Source organism: Pseudochaenichthys georgianus, chromosome 10 (assembly GCF_902827115.2).
Source record: "Pseudochaenichthys georgianus chromosome 10, fPseGeo1.2, whole genome shotgun sequence".
NCBI lineage: Eukaryota > Metazoa > Chordata > Actinopteri > Perciformes > Channichthyidae > Pseudochaenichthys > Pseudochaenichthys georgianus.
Genome location: NC_047512.1, coordinates 33,714,748 through 33,736,639, shown reverse-complemented (window position 1 = coordinate 33,736,639; position 21,892 = coordinate 33,714,748). Strand labels below are relative to the sequence as shown.

Below are 21,892 nucleotides of genomic sequence, written 5' to 3'. Positions count from 1 at the left end.
CTTAATTCTATATTGTTTAATTTATTCAAAAGGTTTTACAAGCTTTAACTTATATTATTTATTTATCAGTTTTATTAGAAACATTTCCTATTAAGTTGGTCTTTTAATCGTTTAACTTTTATTATAATTATCATGAAGTTTATATTATTATTATTTTATTGTGTATATATGTTTGTTTTATCTATTTTATAGGTTTTTACATTTTGTTGTATCGGTTTATTTGATCTTTTGTCTTCCTTTATTTTTCCGACAGGAATCGTTATCTATTTCTTTTTTTAAATGATCATACCTTTTACTTCCGTGCGTCTTTTGTTGCTGCACATTTTCAAAAAGGTCTTAACATCTGATCTGAGGTGAATTTCTTGTTGTTTGTTTTAATTTGTGACGTGTGCTATTTTGTAAAGCACTTTGAGCTGCACCTGCTGTATGGAAAGTGCTATATAAATAAAGCTTTATTATTATTATTAATATTATCTTTTTAACGAGGGACTGGAGCCCATTTCATTATGCAATGATTAAAAGGTACAGTACAATAGACCTACCACATCCCTCATCATCTGTTCACATGGATGAATACCAATATCATTATATAAAGTCTCCAGTTTATCAGATACAGATGTACAAATCCCCTATTACAGCCTTGTGATGAATCTTGTCTGGGTTTTTAATCTTTAGTTTTTGTTGACACGAATCAGTGCATCTAAATCTCTTGATCCCCTCCTGCAGGTGTATTGATGACGTGAGCGGTCACACAGCCATCCAGTCATGGCGCAGTGGGGGTGCGCCAACATCTTCTGCAGGGCGGCTGCAGCGTGGCTTCCCCTTCTCTTCTCATCACTGCTATGGCAAACGGTAAATTCATAGCAAAAGTTCTCAACCTTTTAGAAGCCTCTGACTAGATTACATTTGAAAATATTCACTGATTAAGGTAACTTAAAAGGTGACATTCAATCTACGAAACATAGCCAGCCTTCCAGAGCTTAACTTGCTGTGCTGTGGATGTTGAGTCATTGGTTGATTCATCATAGGCTTCAATCAAAAGCTTCAGATAATGATTAAGGAATTTCCCTACCCACAAAATAACAGTGTGTCTATCAATTACTCACGTCTTACCTTTAGTCTCCTGAAGAAAACGTTGTTTTTCTCACATGCCCCACGGTTAAGGGAGACTCAAAAAAGTAGAACGTTTTATGATTTGAAGAAAATGGGGGTTAAGTTTCACACCAGCATAAATAAATAAAAAAATCATTTAGTCCTGTGCAAAGGCATATCCATTTCCGATCAAACCTTACCATTTGAAAGATTTCAGGATAGCAAAGACAAGTTGCCCAAAAGTTTTCTTCAAGAGTTCAGGGTAACATGGCGTCATTTTACCATCAGTCATTGATTAAAAAAAATAAGTGTCTTTTAAGTTTGCTAAAGGTATTTGTCTGACGTAAAGGCCCTGTCACACTGTCCCGAAATTGACACCCGATGGACACACGATAAAGGAAATGTTCAAATTCGGCTGTGATCGTAGCAACATCGGGCCATTCGTGAGGGCATCTAAGCCATCGTATGACCGCCGGTGGAGTTTCTCAGGCTCCGGCAGCAACTTCGTGAGCGGCAACTTCGTAAGGCACTCGTGAGGGCATCTTGTCAAATCGTGTCATCTTCGTGTTATCATCGGTGCATTCACATTCACTCTGATCGGGGCGAATGCCCGATGGCACCGAGGATAACAAGATGCCCTCACGATGGCCTTACGAAGGGCAAAATTGACACACGAATTTAACACGAAAATGAACCTTCGCAAGGTCCTTCGGCAATTTTTTGGCATGCCAAAGATTTTGCCTCCGCTCACGAAGTTGCTGCCGGAGCCTGAGAAACTCCGCCGGCGGTCATACGATGGCTTAAGATGCCCTCACGAATGGCCCGATGTTGCTACGATCACAGCCGAATTTGAACATTTCCTTTATCGTGTGTCCATCTGGTTGTTTTATTGCACAACAAAATCATGTAAATATATTATGTAAATAACCCAATTTGTGTTCTGTGAAACTAAAAAGGATATAATATATTATTTTGAAGGACAGTTGACAGGAAATTGTTGTTGTTATGGAAACAACATTACGGAGAAAACGTAATATTTTCTACATATAAAGACGGATAAAGTAAAGAACAAAGTCTGAAGATATCGGTACAGTATCATAGTACTCTAACATAATTATTTTTGGTACTTTCATTGCAGTTGTATGTCTTAAATGTAATGTAAATGTTGCCTTCGTGTGTGGTTCGGGGCCATCTTCGTGCGAAATTCACAATTCCATATTCGTGTGTCCATCGGGTGTCAATTTCGGGACAGTGTGACAGGGCCTTAAGGGAAAGCACAACATGGATGGATATGGTAATATTGTACACATTTCCTTAAAAAAGTAGAAGTAGTAAGTAAGTAAATCTTCACAAGGTTAATACACTTTGTTTGTTTCATTATGCCCCAACTTTTATTTAAACCCCAACCTTCTCCATCTGATCTCCTTTTGTTGTCATCCTCTCTGTAGATCTCCCCCATACATGCCAACCCGCCTTGCCCACGTAGCTGTAGCTGTCCGGGTGTTAAAGAGGTCCACTGCACGTTCAGACACCTCACCACCATTCCCAAAACCTTCCCCAGAGACACAGAGAGGCTCAACCTCGGGTAAGACTCACTCACTATGCATGAACACAGGTGCACACTGAAGCATTGAGACATTGCCATCAGTGGCAACACAGGGGGATGCAAACTAAACACTCTACAGGAAGTAGTGTGGAATGTGGAGTAGGTGATTTGTCAGAGAAGTGTTTTCATTGGCTGACAAATGATCAACACAGGCTCTAATACCTAAAAATGCTGAGGTAAGAGCTTTTTGGTTGTTGAGATTACTTTTTTTATGCCATGGATCTAACAGATGAATTACTCCCTTGTCTTAGCGGATGGGATAAGGAAACACGTATTGCTGCTTTCCATCGGTTGTCAGCCCTCCTTAAGAACAAAAGATGCCAGCTTTACATCAAAGAGAGCAGCCGATATAATCAGCATGTATTCTATTGTGCATCTAATTTCAACACATCTGCTCCGAACCCAAAAGATAAGGGCTTAGCACCAACATGTGGTTCTGAACCCACTCCGGAGGGGATAAATCTCTTAATCACTTCCATGTGGACGGAGCTTTCACTGTCCTCCAGAACAGTGGAGAAATAGCCCAGCCACTGTTCTGCATAACAAACTGCTTTGTCCAATAATTGGCTCCATACAATTCCTGTTTACATGGAAACCACTTGGCAAGCAGCAGCGAGAGCTATGCCATTGTTCACAGGAGCCTTTCCATTTGCATGCAGGACTCAGCTATCACTGCATTGCAGGTGTGTTGCATTTTGTATCCCCAGCCCTTCACAACAGGATAAAATGCTGTGATGTGAAGAAGCAATTCATTATGTCACGAAAGCCTCAATGCCTCGCCAAGCTGAAGTCCACAGGAGGTAAACTGTCTCCATATGAACTCGTTGTGCTAAGGGAACATTACTGTGGGAGCCATCAGTGAATTCCAGATCATCTTGATCTTGAACCAAAAATACTGTTTTATATATCCAGCATTACACTGCTATTAGAAAGGGTTTGGCACCAGGGAGCATTACATTCATATTAAATGATACCACCCCCTTCAGGTCAAACTGAATAAGGTAATATATTCCTAACCACTGTAAAGACATACAGTATGGCAGGGTGGAAACATAGTACACACATACACAGACCCATGGGATATATTATCAGTTTACCATTTCAAATGCAATAAGTTACACAATTGGACAGTATGTATATATGTATGCAATAGATGGCTTTGAATCAGTGTGCATTTACTTCATATATATATTAAATGAAATGATATGGGTGCCATTCTTTTACCGGTTCAAAATACAAAAACACAAGAGCAAGGAATTAAATAAAGGGCATGTTTGTTGGAACACCTTAGTAGCCAAGTGGTTACCTTGCATGGCACATTACCACAATATCCTAGGCCCAAGGGTCAATTCAGTCCTTGCAACCTTTTCATGACATTTCTACTCTAGCTTTATCATCACCTTGTTTCTTTCTATGTTGTCGTTAACTTATGTATGTGAGTTATTCCAAGTAATCCTGACCGTCATTGTCCTGCCACAGGAAACAAACTACTGAAACAAATTCTATACTTTACTATATGTTATACCATTCTAAAATAAGAAAGATTTTGTTGACAAGTCATAGTTTTAGTTTGGTAAAAAATGCTCTTACACACATCTGGATTTTACCGCAGAGAACTTTGATGTTGCACTCTTGTATACTATTTCTGATTCCCTATTGATTCCTGATGGTGGTTCTTGTGTGGGGTAGAAGGCAGGATCTGTTCAAATGTAAATAAAAGGGACTTCTTAAAGACACTTCCGCAGAGCAGACGTTTGGAATGGGACCAACCCTTTAGGGATCTAACAGACTCTGACTTTCTAAACACTAGACATTGATCAGAGGGATTAAGTCTCTAATGCAAAACTGTTGGTATATGTTCCCATCAGCCATCTGCGGAATTTTGATCCAGCCTGTTTTCCTTTAGTTTGCGGTTTAAATTCAAAGTAAACTGCTCTGATAAATGCAGGCGTCTTTCCTCTTATTAAAGACCTCTGCCAATTGTTTATTGAATGGCACATTGGCTAGTGACTGTCATCAGACAGGAAAGATGCATTGTATCTTTGATTGCCATTTATTTTTCTTCGGCAGTGTGGGTTATATTTGTTTGCAGGGTCGAGTTCTCTCGAATTAAGCACTGCTGAAACAAGTTAAACTATCAGTTTACATACATCCTTTGCAACAAAGGAAAATGAACTGAAATCAATAAAGTGAAGGTACAGTACACTTAAAGCATTGATACGGCTTAAACTACAGTTAAAGCTTGTTATGCTCGTTTAACAGCTTCAGAAACCCCCCACACATTTCACCACATCTGAAATGGTAAACCTTTTTTGTAACTTCATGGGAAAAAAACTCGAAAAAACATGCCCAATTTGTGAAGTAATTGGCCAGGTGTGTAGAGCGAAAAAAGTAGAATGGTGAAGCTGTCTTCACTTATTCTTTACCCAACAACTTTTTCCATTGAGTGGAGCACCATGAGTGCCTTCCAGGAGGGATTGTCCGAAATTGGGAGTCATCACCCCATTTGTACGATGCATTGCATTGAGACTGCAAACATACTGTATGCCAAGGACACAGACAATGTTGGGGAAACCACTAAGCCACTTAAGTGTCTGAGCCTCTACTATTGCTAGACGAAAAAAGAAAATAGCCAAGTTCATTTATCAGTTAAAACCACCAATGCAAACCATGTCTCATTTCCACTGCATAGTTATGCTTGACTCACTTTTGGTGCCAGGTCCTTTTTTAAATTTAGTATTTCACTTTGGTACAAATACTAGGTGCGATCCACAACTTTTGTTATTGAAAAACCAGAAAAGAGTGATTCAAGTTGAGTAAAGCTGCGTTGACAATGAAGTGGAAATGAGTAGCATGAGTCTTGCAAGGCAAAGCTGCTGACAACACAATTAAAAAGATACATGTATATATAATCTAAAGTGTCTTTAATGGGATGACCATCAACTATTAGACAAGCTTGGGTGTGCCATGAAATGTAATCTATGAATGCTTGTAACTCCTGTAAATTGAAGGAATGCAACATCTTTTGTCATGGATATAAGAGCAAAGCACCAAGACTGTCAGGGTTCAAAGTTCAGTTCCCAACAGGGAAACTTATACAAAAAATATGTGCATCATGGTACTGGAACAGCATGGAAAAAGTGACCAATGGTTGATATATTGTGAGCTGGCTGTTTTATTGATGGCAGTGGAAACGCAGAGTATCCCATATGTGTTGAATTGGGTAGGGATAACTGCACCCTGGGAATGCTTTGAGCTTTACAGTTGAGGAACTCAATACGTAGTATCTGTTGAAACAATGTGCTGTGCCAAATCCTGTTATTGGAAAGCAGTGCTTACTATTTTAACACTGAAATCGATCAAATTCTGTCTCCACCTGCCAATAAAAAACATGCTATGTCTTTGGCTCTGGGATCTACATTTCTATATACTGTATTTGGCATCAGTTTGACTCTTCGTCAGATGTCAGCTGCAATGTGATGAAACCTGAAGATTCCCAAAAAAGTTTTTTATAGTTTCTGTATTAGGATTGCTGAACTAATTATTAACCTGGGCCCCTTCGCATGTAGACCCATACTATGATGTACAAGAAGACAATTCCAAATACGCTCTAAATTTCCTGAGTCGGTTTCTTCATTGATGCTTTCTAAGAAAGTTGCGCAGATACAATATGGTGATTCATGATCTGTGTGTGTATTTCCACAGAAGAATGATAAGTGGGTCAAATGGTGGGTCAAAGGTTGACTGAGGTCTCTCTTAGATCCCTCTTTCCATAAATTATTTCCAGCTACCCATCTTTGCATCATTTGAAAGGTCAAATTGCCCAGACACACATGCAAGCATCGACTGTTAACTAATATTAGTTTCCTTTCCCTCTGACGCCCTTTATGACCCTTTGTTACTCTTTCATCCCTAACTGTCCCTGTTTATTTTCTCTTTCCAACAGATATAACAGCCTGACGGAGGTGGAGGGGTCAGAATTCAGGTCCCTACGGCAACTGGAAATGCTCATGTTGCATGGCAACGACATCAGTACAGTCAACCCTGGGGCATTTTACAGCCTTAGATCACTACAGGTAGTGTGTGTGTCCTAGTATTACTATCCTTGTGGGGACCTACATCTGTTTACACAGTCACGCGTGGGGACTCGCCTCCCTTATGGGGACATGATGGAGGTCCCCATGAGAGGAATCATTAATTTTAGGGTGAAGACTTGGTTGGGGTTAGGGTTTTGGGGAGGGCTCTCGGGTAAATATTTTTTGTTTAAAAACACCTGTAGTAAAACCAATACAAGTTTATAAAAGCCCTGTTTGGTCTGGGTTAAAAAAATAGTAGTAGATAGTAGATAGACCATTAAAACCCATTTAAAAAGGTGTGTGTGTGTGTGTGTGTGTGTGTGTGTGTGTGTGTGTGTGTGTGTGTGTGTGTGTGTGTGTGTGTGTGTGTGTGTGTGTGTGTGTGTGTGTGTGTGTGTGTGTGTGTGTGTGTGTGTGTGTGTGTGTGTGTGTGTGTGTGTGTGTGTGTGTGTGTGTGTGTGTGTGTGTGTGTGTCCTGGTATTTTAACCAGAGTAGTAGATTAACTTCTCTAAATATGTTTTAAAAACCAGACAGACTTCTGGTTCTTCAGGTTTATGCACCTGCAGACTGAATTCAGACATCATCCTCAATCATCATTATGATCTAATTCCAATGACTGTATTTGACTTTATTTGGCAAGAGCCTGCGGTATTTCTTACATCCTGTTTAGATCTAATTTTTCCTAAATATCCAAGTCAAACCAGAGTAGTTAAATACTTTTGGTTGTTGATGTGGTGTCTTGGGTTTGTTTCAAACTCTCTTGAGTGTTTGCATATGTTACCTTCTCCATATCGGGCTCTCAATCATAGCTTGAGCTATGTGTAGCAGAAGCATATGTAGAATTGGGCTAGCTAACACTATACTGTGTATGTGCCTCTCAAACAGTGCCAAATCTAATATCCCTTTACCTAAAGTTGCATTGAGACTTGTTGGGTCCAGACAGATCCAATCACAATCCAAATTCAAAACAGACTGACGAGCCAGTTTCAAACACATCAAAAAGTACTTGATTAGGTTCAGTAAAAAAAGATTATTAGCTTGAAATAAGTATTTTTGTCACGTTATTTAACTTACAGAAATGAATTAAAATAGGTCAACAATGACTTTTGGTTTCACATGGGACATGAACACCAGTCTCCATGTGTTCCATTTGTTTAGTTTACCGTATCTACTGTTCACCATGACCTTCTCCACACGTACAAGTACATTTGAATAGAAATGTAAATAGGTGACGTAAAATAAATTGCCCTCAAAACGTTATTGACAGTTTAGTTTCATTGGATGGGAACTTACCATTTAGGACGCAAGGCTGATGCATCCAAATTGGATAGGAATCAGTCAAGTTTGGTTTGGGTTTTGTGACTCAGATAGACCACTAACATTTGATTATGAGGGTGAAATGTCCGTAAGTTATGTCAACTAATAAAGTCTGTAATTTAAAATCTCAATTAGTGCTCCTTCAAAGAATAAATCACAATCACGTTATCAGTAACAAAGGGTTGCTTCCAAACCCATGCTGTCTTTACTTTTAGTCACTTTTTATTGGTGGACTTAACCAAGCAAGAAGTCTACTTACTTAATGTGGACCTAAATCAGTCAGGTACTCTGCACCCTCAATCGATGCTTTAAAGTCAGTATAACACTAACAGTTTTTTACCCCCCCAGATCATGAAGTTGAGTTACAACAAGCTAACATCCGTGAGCCCCGGTCTGTTTGAGGGCCTTGTTAGTTTGATCCGTCTCCACCTGGACCACAACCTCATTGACTTCATAGAGCCATACTCCTTCTCTGGCCTGACATCCCTAAAACTCCTGCAGCTGGAGGGGAACCTTCTCAAAGAGATCCATCCTCAAACCTTCATAACAGTGTCAATACTAGGAAGCTTTTGGACCTCAGGACTCAAGTAAGAAATAATATGACTGGATATTTCTATTTATACTGTATGTATTGTAGTTGAACATTTGAGGCACCATAAACTTCAGTTTGCATGTTCTTAATAAGAAGATCCATAGATGCAACAAATTGCTCATATTTTAAAGATTGATCGTACTGTACCTTTTACCTTATGGATTCTACAGTAGATGTTTCCCTGCCTTCTTCACAATGCACCATCCCAGTGTCACCCTGTAGACCAAAAAGTAAAGAACATGATATACTGTTTTTGTCTCAGACACTTACACCTGTCAGATAATCTGTTGGAGCAGCTCCCTGCCGAAGCACTGAAGACAGCTCCAAGGCTGGAGCTCCTCTCTCTACATGGCAATCCCTGGACCTGCGACTGCCAGCTACAGTGGTTGGTAGAATGGAGCTCCACACATGACGGTAAGGATGCTTCAATCCAGTTTGTTTGCTAGAACACTATTTCCTACTCCTTTACTACTGTGGTGCTTGGAAGTTTGATCCAAACTAGATGACAAAAGACTAAACATATTAAAGGTTCGTAGAGGGAAAGTGGAAAATGTCATTGGTGTCATTAATGAAATTCTTAGCCACCCGTGACAAGAACAACAAGCTGAAAACAAAACATTAGGATATTATCTCATTATAAAAGTAATGTGGACTTGTTTTTGTGGCCACTTTATATAGATTGCCCTTTCAACTCAGTTTTAGTCTCCACCAACTCCTGAATAAAATATGTGAATATAGAAGACTTAAAATTGCCACTATGTTCCTCAATGTGTTGCTATTTTAGTGAGCTTGTTGATTAAATGCTGGGTAAGTAGTTTATCAATGGTTTGCCGGCAAAAAAACACTAACTACTGCGACTGTAACAACTTTATCATCGCACAGAGAATGAAGCAAAACAGTAAAGGTTTATTTGCAAACCCCTTTTTATATTATATAAAATTAAGCATCATTAAAACATGTACTTGTCCGAGTGAGGAAGCGTGAACAAGTTTGTGAACACAAGACTCATATATTATCACTTTTAGGTTGATATAAATAACTTGCGAACATTTATTTTTTCAACCTTCGAGCTGTCGCAAACAACTGAGCGCCTTTACTTGGCTTCTATAAAGGCAAAAAAGCCACATCAAACCATTTTTACCTTAAAATGAACTCTAGTGTAAATGCTAAATCATTAAGGGTCAAGACAGATAACTTGAGCAGAAATAGAAAAAAGTACTGGCAGACAATATTGCATGTCGGCCTTCAAGCTATACATGTGAAGGACACAGCTACAAAAGTGTATTTGATCTACATGCAGTCAAGAAAAACTTTTTATTGATTATTTTTTCCCTATCCGTCTACCTGATTCAAAGTTTTTTATTAGGCAGGTGCTTTGTCTCTTATTTTGTATGTTACTTGTAACAAGTCCCATAAGCTTTGTATCAACAGAACCATTTATAATACATCATGTTGTTCATGACCGGCTACATCTGAAAATAAATGGTTGTAACCAGAAATGTACTATGGACTGCATGAACTTTGACTGAACTCAAACCCATGAAGAGATACAATTGTATCTTAATTTGTCCTGTCCCCGTTCTTTTCTTATCTCCAATCCATCATATTTCCAAAAATTGTCCTTTACTCTGTTTTACCTACCGTCATCCATTTTGCTCTATACCTTTTTCTTTCTTTGCTTTGGACTGTTTGCAATGTTTCTTATCATCCTGCCATTTGTTTCCCTCTCTACTTTTCTCTGCCTCTTTCTCCCAGGCGTATTAAAGTGCAAGAAAGAACGTGGCACCAGTGAGATTTGTCCTCAGTGCTCCTCTCCTCAACCCCTGAATGAGACTTCTTTGCTGGAACTGACCCCAGACAAGCTTACCTGTGAACGGCCAGATCTTCGCTCTGCTCTAAAAAAATGGGACAATCCTCTGTGGGCTGAATCTGAAGCAGAGCCGGACATCCCCTACATTCGAGACTTTGAAAAGCCTTTAGGAAATCTGACTTTTGTTCTCTCTGACAGCCATGGAAACAGTGCTCATGTGGCATGTAACGTGCGACATCCTGGAGACAGTTCACGCATGTCTTGGACAGTAAATCCACAATTACCTGGGGAGTTATCAGTCAATGTGTCACTGGTGACTGTCCTTGAGTGTGAGATTGATCGAGAGATGTTGCAAGATCTATGGCAATTGGTTGCATATTACTATGAAAGCCCTGCTATCTTGGAGAGAGGTGAACTAAGAGGGAATGCAAGCAGAGTAACCTATCAATATGTGCAAGCTGTAAATGATAATTCCCCGTATTTTACAGAATTGAAAGGGTATTTGGTAGCAGAACCTTCCTGGCTGCTTCAACCCAGAGTGACCTTGAGGCTTAACAGACAGCAGACAACAACCAAGAAATTGGTGATGGATTTCACAACAGTTATTACCAAGAACATCAATAGCCACAGAGGGTCGATAGATGAGAATGACCTTGCTGTGTCCTGGGCTCTCATTCGCAGAGGGACAGGAGGGCGGGTCAAAACTGCTCTTGAGGGTACGAAGGTTCTCTTGGAGTGCAATGTTGTCACTTCAGATCCAGAGATGAAATTGGAGTGGATCCTTCCAGATTTGTCCGTTCTGGAAGATGCAACTGATAAAATGGAAGTTTCTGAAAGAGGGGAACTTGTGATTTTAAATGTCACACAGTCTGACTCAGGCCTTTACCATTGTATGGTCAGAACCAAAGCTGGTGTGGACTTGATGCCTCTGAGGCTCACCATCAAAGAACTCTTGCTCAGCCCCACTGCTTTCAATGGTCAGAAGATTGTAGTTGAAAATGGTAAATCTTTTACCCTTCCTTGTGAGGTGACCTCAGTCCTGCCCAGTCAAACTATGTGGTACCTACCCAAAAATCAAATTCTTCTCCCCACGCAGCAGACAAAACGAACAGAAGTGAAGGAAAATGGGACTTTGGTGGTAAGGAGGTTGACACAAGAAGATGCAGGGGAATACACCTGCTTGACCTCAAATTTGTATGGGGTTGACATGCTATCACACATGGTGGAGGTCACAGGAGTAAAAGCCTCTGCCAGGTCTAAAGTACAAACTGTAACAGAGAAGAAGGTGTTGCCAGTTGATTTGGAGGAAGTAGAAGGTTCAGGGGCAGATTACCAGGAAATTACACGTCCATTTGCTACACAGATGCCTAAGAAGGTCGGACCACAGCAGAGGAATCCTAATGGGCTTACAAAAAGGAAAATAATTAAAGATTCAAAGAGAAAACCGAATAAATCTGTTAAGGAACTAGATCCAAATCGTTGGGCGGAGATACTGGCTAAAGCTAATGCTAAGCCAAGTGTTGCGCTTCCCACAGAGCCGTCGCTACCAGAGCCAAGCACTGAAACTTTCCAAACAAGTCAATTTATACCAACGACAACAACTGCTAAAACAATTGCTACCACCCCTTCTGCTAATAGGCTAAAGATAACACGGTTCCCCATCAACACAAATGCTATGACGGAAGCCTATTATATAAAGAAGAAAGGAGATAATTCTGAAACATCTGAACGTTTGCCTGAAGTTTTACCACAACCACCACCCAGTTATAGAGAACCAACCCCACACCCTGTTGGTGCAATCACAGAAAAACCAGAAGCTGTCACACACCCTCCTGTTGTTAGAACTCCTCAGCCAGTCGATGAGTCCGAAAATAAGCACTCGGGAGAGGGGAGAAGGAACCACGTTGTTCCTGATCAGTCAAACAGGAGAAGGCCTCCTTATAGACGTAGAAAACCCCCAATGAGGAGAGTACGCCCCCACGGACAACCCTTCTACCATCAAAGAAACAAGCCTCAAACCACAGACTCCCCGACAACAACCATCACACCAACAACTACCTCACCAACAACCACCACAACAACAACCACAACTACTACTACCACTACTACTACTACTACCACTACTACTACTGCAGCGACAACAACACCTGTTCCAGCCACAGTGGAAAACCCAGAAACTCTATCTGCTGAGTATCAAACAGAGGAAGATGAAAGTTATTACTATGAATATAATGATAAGGACAGTGGTAGTTTTGATGCCAAGGAAGATTTAAACACTGAAACCCCTCATACCACCCATTATGTTGACAGGAGCCAGACCACATTACTGCCAGCCACAGAAAAAGATATAGGTAGCTCTCCACCTAATCCAAAGACAATTGTTACTCCAACGCTTAATGGTACCCCTCATCCAACTCAAGGGGCTGTTGAAGAAAAGGAGGACAATATTGTAAATCTCAAAGAATCTGAGAGACAGAGGATCAGAACTCAGACTGAAGAAAAGACCAGCCATGACAAAGAGCTTAATCGAGAGACTGAAAGGAAGGAGATGCCAGTAACGGTAGGACAAGGAAAACAGAAACTAGACTCTGAAAGCTTTGAGGGAGACGAAAACAATTCTGAAAAGGAGTGGGTGTCACAGAGCTACAATACAAGGGGTAATATCCAGTTAACCTCACAACCTAGAACAAGACCTCAACCTTTACCGGAACAACATACAAGAACTTCATCTTCCAAAGTCATTACATCACAATCAACCAGTGACAGAACAAGAGAAGAAGTTACACAAAAAGAGGATAAAGAGGTAGCTAAGCCAAATACGAAGTCTAGTTTCCCAATAATGGAGCCAGTTCACCCTTGGCTCCATCAGAACAAACAGGGAGGAACGCAAATTTCTACTTCCAGGACACACTCAAACAAAGACAGACATACGGGAGGACAAGGGGAGGTAAACCCAGGCAGACATTCCCAGCCTCCCAGAGTCCCCCCTACCTCCCGATGGCCTTCAACCCATCATCATCATCATCTTCATCAAAACCCCTACTACCCTTCCTGGCCTGGTCAAAGACCATTTCCCTATCCAAGGCAAGGTAAATACAGCTGCTGTGTAATGATTTATTTATTAAACACTGTTATGGAATGAGGTGTTATCCTTACATCATTGTATTGATTTGACTAGTTCCTTTACTTAAAGGTGGGGTAGGTAAGTTTGAGAAACCGGCTCGAGATCGCTAGAATTTGAAAATACACAACCGGAGAAAATCTGCCACTTCCTTATAGAGCCCCTCCTCCAACACACATGAACGCGCACATGACCAATGAGGGCACGAGATAAGTTTGTGCCCCGAAGGAAGGCTGACAGGCAGGTAGGCCATCCGATTGGTTGTACTTTTTACAGTATTACGGCTAAGTTCTACAGATGAAATTTTTTAATGGATTTTTTGTCAAAGCACTTAAGATATTCATTGCTATCGGGATGTTAAGAGCATTCCATGGAATATAACAAAAAGTGTATCTCGAGCCGGTTTCTGAAACTTACCTACCCCACCTTTAACAAAAGCTAATTTTATGTAGGGTTGATGTTTTTTTATGATTTGAAAATCAAATGTTGACAGTTTGTGTTGTTGGATATTTCATCAATTTGTCTTTTTGTAGGTACAGGGTCACACCTTGTGCCAACACAACGACCCTGGTTTCTCCCCCATCCTTGGGCTCACATCCCCTTTGTAACCAACCGACCAGAGATCACAGCTGAAACAGCGAAGCCCACACCGACAGTGTTTGGAACAATGGGAAACTCCAGAGTTATAGTCGCTTATCCTCATGTGTCACATCATCAACAAAATCATGATGTGGATGGAAGGACACAAAACAGAGATCAACTGTTTCTGTCAAGGCTGAGGAACAGATACAGACAAGTATGATGAGTTAAGATGAGATGGGTGGTGTTGTGTGTACACAATATCATTTTATCTGCATTTAAATGTTCCTCAGTGCTTTTAGAACACAGGACAATTGCTAAAGATGGCATTGACAGTAAACCAGCTCTAAGAGATGGGATCTATTTTCAAAATGGGTAATATGATAATATTTAAAAATATAGTAAATTACATTTTGATTTTTCCAGGCTCAGCTCGATCGAATCATACAGCTGGGGAGGATGGTGACACCCAAACCTCGCACTAGCTATCACAATTACAAGCAGCAACCTTTGAACCCAGCTAAATCTTCATCATCATCATTCTATGGTTTCAGTCCATCCCCTCGTTCTTACCACCCCACCACCCCTGGAGTTCTGTATGGAGGTCAATGGCCTGTTGGAGGTAGATGCACCATTGAAAAAGATATAGGCAATGAATTTATTAAGGAAAGTAAGCAGTTTATTTGAGTATATTTTGATAATGTGATAAGGGATTATTTTGTGTTTAAATGTGTCTTTGTAGCAGGCCGGTTCAACTCTCGTCGGCCCACAGCTGCACCTCCTTTCCCATGGATTCTTGGTGCTGGAAGTGGTGGGCTGAAGCCCCATATTACCACGGTAACCACAGCTAGTATGTCAGTACTGGCTGAGAGTGATGTGTTTCTGTCCTGCAAAGCAACCGGGAACCCTGAACCCAACATCGCATGGACCAAAGTCTCTACAGGTAATGAAGAAAGAATGAAAAAGTCATTGGAGAAGGCCAGAAACGGAAATGTGGCACGATCAGTCCTGAAAAACATGAATCATAATTAAAAACTCCCCTGTCCCATTTTATCTTTATCATTTATATTTTCCTCTCAGGTGCCACAATCCCAGCCAACACCAAGCATGGTCCTCGTTTTGAAGTCTTCAAAAATGGAACTTTTGTTATAAAAAACATCCAGCTCCAGGATAGAGGTCAGTACCTCTGCACAGCCCAGAACAGCTTTGGATCAGATCGCATGGTCATCACCCTAGCTGTCCAGACCGAGGCACCCAAGATCCGGCAGCCGGCGTCCACAGAGATAGCAGTTTACCTAGGGAAAAATGTGAATCTTGACTGTTTCGCTTCGGGAAAACCACCTGCCCAGATTTCCTGGATTCTTCCAGACAGGACGTTTGTACGTGAAGTTGGGACTGTTGGCTCTCCCCTTTCTTCCCTGTCGCTGCTTCAAAATGGAACACTTCAAATTCATTCTCTAAATTTCTCCAGCAAAGGGGACTATAAGTGTATTGCAAGCAATGCAGCAGGTGCTGATACAATCACTTACCATCTCCATGTGGCAGCCCTGCCTCCAAGCATCAGTGAAGGAGGAATGGATACTGTGATCATTCAGCCAGGTATAGTACAAACTTTTACATCTCCAATAACAGGAGGTTTTCCTCATTATATGGCTTGTAAAAGACAATAACATGTTTGCAAGATTTCTAAACTAATACAATCCCATTTACCAGGCAGGAGTGTGTATGTCCACTGCACTGTAAAGGGCGAACCAGTGCCTTCTCTGAAATGGATGCTGCCAGCTGGAGTCCATGTTAAGCCAACACAGTATCTTGGACGCAGGCTCTTTGTCTTCCCCAATGGGACACTGTATGTGAAGAATGTTTCGCCAGCTGATGCTGGGAGGTATGAGATGTGTACTTATTTAACTTCATTTTATGATTCAGTCTTTCTGTCTCTGCACTGGTAATTAATTGTACCTACAATATACAAATACAAGGTTTTAGTTGACGCACCTCGCTACATCAGAATGTGTTCACTAAACCTAGTCAAATATAATTTAAAACTGATAAAAGGGAGAAACATGCCAATAACATCAATTGGAATGAAAGTTTACAGGCATGAAAATATCATACGCTACTTCTGTAATATTACTTTTACCATGCTAGCAGTATGGTTGGCAATTTGGTCCAGACTGAAGTATTGGATCGGATCCCATTACATTTTGTATACACTAACATAGTCCCGAGGAAATAAATCCCGTCTTAGAGATCTAATTTTAAGTTTTCAATACCACTTCCCCAAGTTTACCTTTTAATGTTTTTGTTTTGACAACTATTAATGGATTTACATTTTTAAAAAAAATGTTAGTCAAAGTTTTCAGGCCATTTCAAATGTTCTTCTCTGACTGTTGATCTAGGTTTTAACCAGTGTAATGTAAAACCTTCCACAGTTACGAGTGTTTGGCCACTAATGCTGTTGGCATAGCCAAAAGAGTGATCCAGCTGGAGGTGAGGTCCGATCCCCACTCCTTCTCACGCCAGCCTTCTCCTCTCCCCATCCCTCCAACAACCCAACGACATGGTGTGCCTTCCCGACAGCACTCTGTCTCGGCTATGTATGGTTCTGCTGTCTACCTCCACTGTCCAGAGTCTACCGGATCCACAAGAGGGACCTACTGGCAGCTTCCCTCCAAAACCATCATCGAACACCGATACAGGTAACTTATTTTTGCAAATTTGTGAATCAGTTCACTATGTTATAAATAAATACATTGGTTTTAGTTTCCATATAACTTCACTGACTGATTTGTTCAACCTCTATTCTCTTCCCCATCTGCCCGCAGTCCAGAGAGACCAATTAAAGTTTTCCGTAATGGGACACTGAGGATACTTCAGCTAACAGAGCTGGATGGTGGAAATTATCTGTGTGTCTTTCAGCGGCCCAATGGGGAGGATATGGAGCTGTTCCAGGTATGAACAGGACACATAAGGTCTTCAGGCACCTTTATTTTCCTGCCAACTCTGATCCACTAGTCTTTTTTTCCTTTCTGGCTGAGGATGGTCTTTGGTCAGTGCTGTTATGGACCGAGACACAGGACGCAGGACCCAAAAGCAGGACTCGAAGACAGTTGTCCAAAAATAGAAAGTTCTTTAATAACAAAAACTAAATCGTACTTTCAAAAAATAGAAAGTAGTTAAATAGCCAAAACGAAGTTGTACGGCAACACAAACACTCACTTGGCAAAAGGTCTAAATCTCAAGGTAGGTATCAGGAGTCAAAAGGCCTAGGTGCTCACGACATGAAACATAACGAACTGACAAAGGAACAAAGAAACACCAGGGCTATATATAGGTGAGGGGGATGGGCACAGGTGAAAACAATCAGGGCAGGGCCAAGCAATCTCACGGGCGGGAAACACACAAAGGCAGGAAATGTGGGATCTGGAATGAGAGGAAAGATTACTTTCAAAATAAAAACAGGAAGTGACAAGTTCAAAACACAAAACTAGAGTAAAACATAACTAAACCTAACATATCTGTCGAGTCACAACAAGTGCTTTATTTATGATTGACAAAGTCACTGTTGAACTACCTATACTGTAAGAGCCAAATATGTGGTCTGTCCCCAGGGTTTGTTAATCATAGGATTTTAATTTCTAATTTTCTCTTTATATTTCACAGGCAAGTTTTCATAGATTTCTGTCTGTATTTGAAAAATGTATTTGCTTGTATTTCCCAATGTATTTACATTTTTCAGGTGGAGGTGATTATGACCCCTCCCAAAATCGAACATGTGAGGACTGCACAGACCAGGGTCACCTTTGGAGAGAATTTCCAGGTAGATTTTGGACATCTTTTAATGTTTGATAGGCCAGGTCCAACACCTGTGTTTTAAAGGGTATTCTTTAGTTTTTCTACATTTTATAGTTTATGCAAATAGTAATACATTTGATCATGATAAGACAATGGTCTCATTTACATAACATTTTCATTGTTTCTTTAAGGGCCACCATTTATTGATTTTAGCAGCTTAACATGTAAATAAAACACGGTAAACAATGATAAAGCATATCACGAAACATTCAGTTACTTTATTGTTAATATATGACATACATTTCTTACATTCAAGAACAATTTAAAATCAACCATAAACAGACTTACAGCAAATATTTAAGAGTTTAAATTAAATCAACTACTTCCTCCACAAATTTGACCTGCTTTGCTTTTTTTTTAGGTGGACTGTGTTGCAACAGGCCTTCCTGATCCAGAAGTTACATGGAGCCTTCCAGATGGAACTTTAATTAACAATGCCCTTCAATCGGATGACAGCGGACATCGCAACCGCCGCTATGTTATCTTTGGCAATGGAACTTTACTTCTACAGCAAATGGGCAAGAGAGATGAGGGTGACTATACCTGTTATGCCAAGAACAAACTGGGCAAGGACGAAAGAAAAGTTAGCGTCAAGGTGGGACCGAATGCCCCGACAATTGGGTTGAAATCCCAATCACTGGTTACAGTAAAGTTAGGCGAATCGGCTAAATTGAGTTGTCTGGCAACTGGTGAACCTACTCCAAAAATCATGTGGATCTCACCAAGAAATGTTTTGATATCTATCTCATCAGATAGATATCAAATCACGGACGACGGGACGTTAGTGGTGAAAAAAGTTCAAATGGCAGACGAAGGCAAATATGCATGTGTTGCACGCAATTCTGCTGGTGATGATGTTAAAAACATGAAACTTGAAGTTGAACTCCAGGAACCCTTTATCAATGGCATGAAAGGGAGGAGCACCACAACGGTTTTGGCAGTTTCTTACCAAACCGCTCACCTTGATTGCAGAGTGGAAGGAAAACCCGAACCAAGAGTATCATGGGTAACTCCTTATGGCCATTCGCTCCCATCACTGTACCTAGGCGGGCGCTTCCAAGTCCACCGGAATGGGAGCTTGGAGCTGAGAGGAGTGAGGAAAGCAGATGAAGGAAGGTACACATGTTTTGCTAAAAACAATCTGGGTGAAGCCTCACTTTTGGTTGAGTTAGATGTGGCATCAATAGCAGAGAAACCAAGTTTTGCTTTTCCCAATATTGAAATCTTACCAATAAAGCAAGACACAAGGGTGTTCTTCCTGGAGTGCCCTGCTCGTGGCAAGCCACACCCGGAATTTGCATGGGTTCTACCCAACGGGACAATGTTAGCCCCTGGTGTTAAACTCCAACGCTTCACACATCATCTGGGTAATGGAACTCTACAGATCTCTCATCCGGTTGCAAGTGATAAGGGAGTATACCGGTGCCTGGCAAAAAATGTGGCGGGACAGGCAGAGAAACGTTATGCGCTGGAGGCGGGAAGAAAGCCATTGATCAGGGGAACCCCAGGTATGCTTTTTCATCTTAAATTAAGGAAGCAAAATACTCCTTAGCTTTGTCAATAAACTAAAGGTGTTTTCAAACCTACTGTTTAGTTTGCTCTGGATCAAATCACTAGAAGGGTTGGTAACTTGTTGCATTCCACTTAGTTTAGACATGAACCAAAACGCATCACTCAAAGTCACATGAGGACATTTAACAATGTGTCTTAAAGCGATAAAGCCCGAAGAAGGGTTCCTTCTTCCAAAATTCCAATCACTAACAAACTGCTCAAGAGTACTTTTTTGACTGGTATGAGACCACTGTCTTTAAAGGGTCTTGGTGCCATCGTTTTAGACCACACACAAGGATCAGTTGTGTTTTCAGATCGTTCCAAGGGTATCAAACCAAGTCAATTAAATGAAATTAAACAACGCAGGTTTGAAAACACCCTGAAAGCATATGAAGAACTGATTGGAAATCTGTTCATGTTGCATTGATTTTTTTTTTATCAATCAATTCTGGCAGGATATTAACTTACTGTTATAATTTAACTTTTGCAGGTGGGATGAAGATTACTTACGGTCTAAATCTCAACCTACCCTGCATGGTGGATGGCTGGCCGCAGGCAACCATCACATGGACCCTCCCTAATGGTCTTGTTTTGGACAAACCTCAAACGATCGGCCGGGTATCTTTTCTTACCAATGGCACCCTCCAACTCAGGCATGTCGCCACTTTTGACAGAGGAACATACACCTGTAAAGCGTTCAACTCTTTTGGTTCGTCAACGCTATCCTACCCAGTGGCTGTTATGGTTTTCCCCCCACGTGTCACCAATATGCTGACTTCAATCACAAGAGTCAACCGGGGATCCCCAGTGAAGTTAAACTGTGTTGCGTCTGGTATTCCCAAGCCGGATATTTCATGGACGTTGCCTGGACGCACAACGCTGGCTCCACATAATCGGTTTGCAGTGCAAGGAGGGATTTACATGACAGAGGAGGGCAGTTTGGTCATACAGAACCCTATGCTCATGCACTCTGGCATTTACAAATGCAACGCTAAAAACGCACTTGGAACAGACTTCAGATCTACTTACCTACATGTGGTCTGAGTGACAGTAATTATTCTATTGGGAAACTGTCACAGCATAATTATGACTGAACACGGATTTTTCAAGAGGATTTGAATATCCTGCATAATAAAGATAAAGACAGACTTAAAACGGCCTGAATGGCAGTTTGGCTTGAGGACCCTTGAAAAGGTTGTGGACTTCATGGATAACATCCAACCTTTTGTGATTTTAACTGAAGTTTTTATCCTGTAAAGGATGCAGATGTCTTTCTTTTTTTGACTTTTTAATGCATTTTCACTTCTCAAAGTGAATAATTAACTCACGGCTCAAGCTTTGGCATTATGGCATGACCCTGTAGATGTCATTTCACATTCCTCATATGACATTATAGTACGTAAATGTTTACCTCACAGTACACTTTATTTTGACAATGCTGGTTCTGCAACTGAGATAAATTAAGACTATTTTCTCTTGGTATTGATATATTTGTATGTAATGTGTACCCATGATGATTATTAATATGTGCTGGTAGAATTACAATTTACAGTGATTTGAGTTTGCAGGACAAAAATGCTTTACCAAAGAGACTTTTCCCTGGGAACTCAATAACAAATTGTCCAGCATTTATTCAATACTACTTTACAATTAGTCAACAAGCAGTAACAAGGAGTGAAGTGTATAATTCCTGAATGCGGGTATATTAACCATTCTCTTCATATATTTATAAAGTGTCATATTTTATAAACATTGAGTGAGCATTGATCTTTTTCTATGTGGATATAATACCCCTTATTGCTGCTCTACAGTTGCTCTATAGTTTGTATCAGCAAATAAATTACTGTATGTACCAACGTCATTTATTCATTTTCAAAATGTTGGTAAAGAAATAGTTTATAATAATATCTAAGTTGAGAGTTCACATTAACTATTAACAGTTTTGGGACACCGGTACAAAACGAAGGTGAACATAACAACAAAGATGTATGTACTGTGTATAAATTATGAGTACAAATTAAAACATACAGGTATTTATTTTTGTCAGCCCGATTTCTTAACTGAAGGAAATGGTGTACAATGGTATACAAATTCAAATTCCAAGACAATAGAGAGAAGTAACTATTGTGATTAACATGAATTAGGGCCATCACATTTTTACAATGACCCGTAGTTCCTTATTATCTTTTTATCCTATGTTGATCTAAAAGATCTTGAAGGAATTGAATGCCTAATGAATCAAAAGTATATTCAGGTGATTATTTTCTAGTTCTAAGAACTGTGATGTCTGTT

The 21,892-nt window shown here is 40.4% G+C and overlaps 1 protein-coding gene across 1 annotated transcript; it reads left to right on the top strand.

The window, feature by feature from the left end:
- The first annotated feature begins 765 nt into the window (after positions 1–765).
- LOC117454255 (matrix-remodeling-associated protein 5) lies at positions 766–21,582 on the top strand. The gene is made up of 16 exons (XM_034093423.1): positions 766–852; positions 2,541–2,677; positions 6,645–6,774; positions 8,441–8,679; positions 8,947–9,098; positions 10,440–13,583; positions 14,149–14,411; positions 14,621–14,816; positions 14,937–15,137; positions 15,275–15,793; positions 15,908–16,079; positions 16,627–16,893; positions 17,020–17,146; positions 17,934–18,014; positions 18,411–19,557; positions 20,091–21,582. The coding sequence occupies exons 1-16, from the start codon at positions 766–768 to the stop codon at positions 20,642–20,644; spliced, it is 7,416 nt and encodes a 2,471-aa protein (XP_033949314.1). The 3' UTR covers positions 20,645–21,582.
- The last annotated feature ends 310 nt before the right edge of the window (positions 21,583–21,892 follow it).

Excerpts from the sequence above, each read along its gene's own strand:
- LOC117454255 (XM_034093423.1), top strand. The coding sequence starts at position 766 with ATGGCGCAGTGGGGGTGCGCCAACATCTTCTGCAGGGCGGCTGCAGCG. Across the intron at positions 8,680-8,946 it reads TTTTGGACCTCAGGACTCAA|ACACTTACACCTGTCAGATA; the intron begins GTAAGAAATAAT and ends TTTTTGTCTCAG. Across the intron at positions 15,794-15,907 it reads TACTGTGATCATTCAGCCAG|GCAGGAGTGTGTATGTCCAC; the intron begins GTATAGTACAAA and ends CCCATTTACCAG.